Source organism: Alexandromys fortis, unplaced genomic scaffold (assembly GCF_014885135.2).
Source record: "Alexandromys fortis isolate MF-2015 unplaced genomic scaffold, M_Fortis_MF-2015_v1.1 scaffold_213, whole genome shotgun sequence".
NCBI lineage: Eukaryota > Metazoa > Chordata > Mammalia > Rodentia > Cricetidae > Alexandromys > Alexandromys fortis.
Window position 1 is genome coordinate 1,968,773 of NW_026068093.1, and position 5,333 is coordinate 1,974,105.

Genomic DNA, 5,333 nt, shown 5'->3' on the forward strand with positions numbered 1-5,333 from the left:
TCCATTCCTTTCCAGGGTGGGGCTGTTTGCTCATTCAGGACTGCAGGTCTGCTGAGCTTTAAACTCTCTCCCTCTCTCTCTACCTCCTTCTCTCTCTCTCTCTCTCTCTCTCTCTCTCTCTCTCTCTCTCTCTCTCTCTCTCTCTNCTCTCTCTCTCTCTCTCTCTCTCTCTCGTGTGTGTGTGTGTGTGTGTGTGTGTGTGTGTGTGTGTGTGCATGCGCGCGTGTGCTTGCATGTGTGGGGGGCGGGCACGCTGTCCCAGGAGGACAGAGTTTGCATTGATGAAAACCCTTCCCAGCTCTTTGAAGCTCCTTTCCCCGCTGCCCGAGCCCAGCCGCTTAGTCCTCTGTGTCCCACACACTGCTCACTCACTGCCAGGATGGCATCTTGTCTGACCCTGCACATGGCGCTGCTGCTCATCTCTGGGGTCCTAGCCCCTGCGGTGCTCACAGGTAAGGGGCGCGGGCTGTTGGCTCTGCTGCCACCAACTTCTCAGGGCCAGCATTTACCAGTGGGGATAGATTCTGCAGTATCTACAGAGCACAAGCCTCTCACAAGAGGCGGGATGCCCGATTCTGGGGGTGAGGGGGGTCCCCACAATGCTGACTGGTAGAAGCGGAATAAGATGATGTGTCAGGGACCTGTGAGCAGCCGGGAGGGGTGACATTGACTTAGGAGGGCGACCAGGGTATCGGAGTCGAGGACATTCAGTTGTCTGGAGTTCTGGGGGGTATTTTGTCACTAGGACAGCTGGAGGTTTCTGGATCTGGGGGGCAGGAGGGCTCATCAGACAGAGGGCAAAGGGCTAAGAGGCCAGAACCCCGGATGCTGAGCAGAAAACCTAGCGACTTGGAATTCCTTTAAAACCTGCAAACCCTTCCATGCTGGCTTACGACCTAGGTTCTGTTCCCATAGAGGTAAATAGCTCTCAGAGTCCTTTACAGCACAGTGAAGGCAGTGCATGGAGACCCAGATGGCTGCATCGGGAGTCTGACGAGAGAGGCCGCATTGGCAGGGCTGTTCCAGGTCACCTTCAGAGCAGGGACATAGGCACAGGTAGGCTTGGCTCTACATGGGAATAAATTGTCTGCAGTGGTTCAGTAGTCGGTGGACAGGCAGCCTGCCTCTGAGTTCCGCAACTGTCTCCCAACATTGCCGCCTGAACTTCAGGGGTGTTTGCGAATCTCTGAAGGAGAGCAGTCACCTCCGTTATGAAAGCAGGGCCTGGGGACTCCCAGCCACACTCCAGGAAGCACAGGTGATGGTGGTCTGGGGGCCTTTCTCTCCTCCTCGACACCCCAGGAAGCAGCTTAAGGCCTGCTGGTCTCATAGCTCTCCTGGCCCTTTCTCTACCTGCAGGGGGTAACCCTCACTCCACTGCCTCCCTCACAGGGGCATGGTGAGACCTCACTAAGTCTGATGTGCAGGACTCTCAGGGTGGCCAAGCGCCCAGTCAACAATCTGTCTTCAGAGTTTGAACAGGGTTCCCAGCCCCTCAGCTAAGCCCAAAGGGATCTTAGGGAGAGCCATCTCTTCTTACCGATTAGGATACACCTAGTTTTTTAGGGAGTGGGAGCAGTGCCCAGGGATGTAGCCTGAGATACCCCTGATGTTAGGAGATGTGACTTACAGTGCTAGGAGGCATTTTCCATCACCTCGGACCCAGGGCTGAGACCCATGCAGCTTCCTGCCACAGTGAGGCAGTTGCTTGGCAAAGCCCTGCAGCTCAAGCCTTCCTAGTGGCTCCTGCCCAGGTTCCTGCTGCCTCTTCCAGCTCACACTTCTAGCCAGAGCCCCCGTCAGGTGGTGCTCACACAACTTTGGTAGGTGGGTTTTCTTCTCCCACAGAGCTTTGGGAATAGTCAGGACCTCACCTGACCTCACCTCCCTCTTCCTTCCACGGGTGCCCACCTCCAAATACAGGCAAGCCCGCAGCAAGCATGGGAACGCCAATTGAGTCTTGGGGTTCTGACTGTTCTGGCAGCGGGGAGATAGGAGCCCTAGACCCACAGGTCTGAGCAGGTAATGTACAAGGTCCACAGCCCGACTCTCATGGGCTGTAGTCCTGGATCAGGAAAGAGATGGCGTCGTCCTGGGGTTGAGGCCCAGGCCAGCCTGCCACCCTCCCTGCCTCAGCCGGTGGCCATAGCCACTAAGGTAGAGGAGCAGGCCAGGTTGAGCAGGCAGGAGGCCAGAGTGAGGATGAAAAGGCTCTTCATGGCTGCACAAAGGCCGTCTGTGAGCACGGGCGCCTGGCCTCAGGGCCTGTGGTCAGACTAACCGTTGAACAAACTTTATTTACCGAAAGGTAGAGCAGCTTGGGGTGGTGGGGCTAGGGGACAGCCTGAGGTGTCCAAGCTTGTGGCGCTGACACCGTGTCCCCTCTGCCAGAACGGAAAGTCCGGTGGCATTGCTCACTCTTCTATGGTAGATGGACAGACCCTTCTCAGGAGTCTCCTGCCTTGTCTCCCTTCCTTAGCCTCACTTGCTGTCACTCAGCCTACTCCCTCCACATCCTGTTCCAGGGGCCCAGGACCACCCCACCCCCCCTTCTTCTCATCGTTGCCCCTCTCCTGCTGGCACACTGACCCATAACTTCCCCGGAGGACTCGGAGGGAGCCAGCGTGTTGCTCTCCCTTACTGTTCCAAGTCTGGGGAACATGGAGTGTGTAGGAAAACAAGATAAGGCCTGGGCTATGGCCCATAGAAGCATCTCCTTCTTTGGTGGGTTGGGGCAAGCGCAGTCCCTGGCCAGGCAACAGGCACCGCTTAGGCAAACTCGGCCTGATTGAAACTCACAATCCTTGGGCGGCTTTCCTGGCATTGGTGGTGAGCTTTGGCCAGGAGAGATGGGAGAGGGAGAGGCCCGCCTGGCTGTTTGGGGTGTGTCCTGAGGAGTCTGAGGGCAGACTGTCAGTCTACACAGCCCAGACCTCAGGGCCGTAGGGCAGGCACACTCAGGGCTTTTCTCTGTCCAGCCCTGGGAGCCTGAGGCTAGACTGCTTGAGGCCTTTCAAGAGGGCTTTCAGGCCGTAAACACTGCCTTCTCTGACCAGGTCACTTTGCCCTCTTCACAGAGGGCTCTTCATGGTTATTGGGGTGCTGGTCTGGGCGGAGACCTGAACTCTATGAGAGGGAAGCAGTCTTCGGAGGCCTTTTGCATGACAGAACTCCTTACTCCAAGTTGAGTCTCAAGTTTGGCCCAGACTTGTGAGAGGTTTCAGGGTAGAACCTAGGGAGTCAGGGGTCTGCCAAAATCTTATAGTAAAAAGATTCCTACAAGATTCCAAGTTTACCAAAAAAAAAAAAAAAAGTTGTAAAATTATCTACGGAACCCCAACACAGCCTTTACCAACATCTGCCACGCTGCTCCTCCACCAGTTACCAGTTACCAGTTACCAGTGTCTGCTACACTGCTCCTTCACCTAGTTACCAGTTACCAGTGTCTACCACACTCCTCTTTGACCCCAGATGCAGAAGCAGTCCAAAGCCGACATCATTTATCCTGAGTCGTTCAGTTAAGAACAAAGACACTCTCTTTCCCAACCAGAATGTGGCATCAAACTAGCACAGGAACCCTGGCATGGTCCTTACCAGCCTTCCTGGGAGTCTGACAGGGCATCTGACTCCTCCCTTGTCCTGGCCACAGATCCTTCTCATTCCCAGACCTTGGCGGTTTGGAGGACTTGGTTATTTTGAGGCTGACTGGAGTCAGGCTTTGGCTGTGTGTTCTGTTTGCCCCGGGTGGGCACCATGGGCAGAAACACACAGTCCCTTGGGTCTACCCTGAGCAGTCCCTATCCTGAGCTTGTCCACGGGGATGGGGGAATCACCCAAAGATGGAACCCTTGGCTCAAAGGAGTCTCAGGGACCTGCAGGTTGTGGCTGGGCTGGTAACAGAGGTGCAGCTTTACTGGAGTTCTGTCAGATGACACGGCCATCGCCAGCCTGCCCTAGCTCAGGACCACCCCGCCCTGGCTCTCTCCTTGCAACCCAAGTCTTGGCCCTCTAAGCAGCTAGAATTAATAGAATGAGATCCTCTGGGCCTGTGTGAGGGACCTGTTTGGGGACTGAGTGTTCCTGGATCACTTGCCTTCCCAGCTGAGATCAAGGCAGGGCCAGGGACCAGCTGAGATGCTGGGGGACAGGCCAAGGAGGAAACCTCAGAGCTTTTGACCAGCCTGGTCTTGAACTTCTGTCTGGGGGAGGAGGCAGTGCTCTTTACAGTGGTGAGTGTTAGGGAGAGGGAGGGCTGTGTCAGGTGGAAACATCCCTTGACTCCCACAATCCTGTGTTTCCTGTCTCCTTCCTTCCCTCTGGGATCCCTTGGGTGCCCCCAAACCATGCTGACTCCCAGCAGAGGACTCTTGGTGAAAAGGCCACTCAGGGACCCATGCTCTGACTGAGACTGACTTAGTGTGAGAACCTCCTTTAGCTGGCCACCTTCTCTTCATCAGCCCTCCTTCCTGTAGACAGTGATGTCTTGGGTTGAGGGAGGGGCTGTTAGATGCCTACGGTTGGTCTCCTGATCTGAGGCTGTGGCTTAGGTGGGCTTCTCCTGGTCTTTCCTTCAGTAGTGGCACCCTCAAAGGTCCTTGACTCACAGCTTTTGCCCCAGGTGAAGACTGAGCCGTGTCTGCCCTGAGGGACAGAGGAATCCCCTTTTTGCAACTGCCCCTGTCTCTCTGCCCCAATAAGTCTGACCTCCTGTGAGCATTAGCTCAGTGGGTGTTCTGGGTCACATGTGGGTGGTCTCTCAAATTTAGGAGTGAATTTCCTAGCCAGGTGCCCCACCCTATGGAATGTAGGGGCTGGTGTACCCCTAAGCATGAGTTCTCAGTTGTTCTGGTGGGGAGGGTCACATCCCTGCCAGCAAACCACCTGAGTCCCACTACTTGTCCTTGGCTTTGCAGCAGAGGGTCCCCAGGTGCCCAATCCCACCCTGTGGAACGAGCCCATTGAATTGGCATCAGGTGAAGGTCCTTTGGAGAGCACCAGCCACAGCCAGGAATTCGCAGCCTCAGGCCCGCCTTTCCCCACCTCTGCCCCAGGACCAGAGGACAACAGCCCTCCTGCTGGGGTGGACCAAGACGGAGGTAGGGTGTGGGCTGGGCAGGGAGAGGGGAGGGAGGAGGATGAGAGGAAGGGGAGGGAGGAAGAACAGCAGGAAGGGTCAGGCTTTGGCTGGACCTCTGAGGTGACAAGTTCCTCTGTTCTCTACAGGATCACTTGGGCCTGGCGCCATTGCAGCCATCGTGATCGCCGCCCTTTTGGCCACCTGCGTAGTGCTGGCACTCGTGGTCGTGGCGCTGAGAAAGTTTTCTGCTTCTTGA

General features: G+C 56.1%; 1 protein-coding gene across 1 annotated transcript; it reads left to right on the forward strand.

Annotated features, from left to right (window-relative positions):
- The first annotated feature begins 218 nt into the window (after positions 1-218).
- On the forward strand, positions 219-5,333 carry Snorc (secondary ossification center associated regulator of chondrocyte maturation). Its single transcript, XM_050123165.1, has 3 exons — positions 219-452; positions 4,914-5,096; positions 5,224-5,333. Exons 1-3 carry the CDS (start codon positions 380-382, stop codon positions 5,331-5,333), a joined length of 366 nt encoding a protein of 121 aa, XP_049979122.1. The 5' UTR covers positions 219-379.

What these genes read in the sequence shown, in the direction of transcription:
- Snorc (XM_050123165.1), top strand. Translation starts at nt 380, where the DNA reads ATGGCATCTTGTCTGACCCTGCACATGGCGCTGCTGCTCATCTCTGGG. An exon ending in AGCCCCTGCGGTGCTCACAG is followed by an intron (nt 453 to 4,913) that starts GTAAGGGGCGCG and finishes TTGGCTTTGCAG; the next exon opens with CAGAGGGTCCCCAGGTGCCC. An exon ending in TGGGGTGGACCAAGACGGAG is followed by an intron (nt 5,097 to 5,223) that starts GTAGGGTGTGGG and finishes TGTTCTCTACAG; the next exon opens with GATCACTTGGGCCTGGCGCC.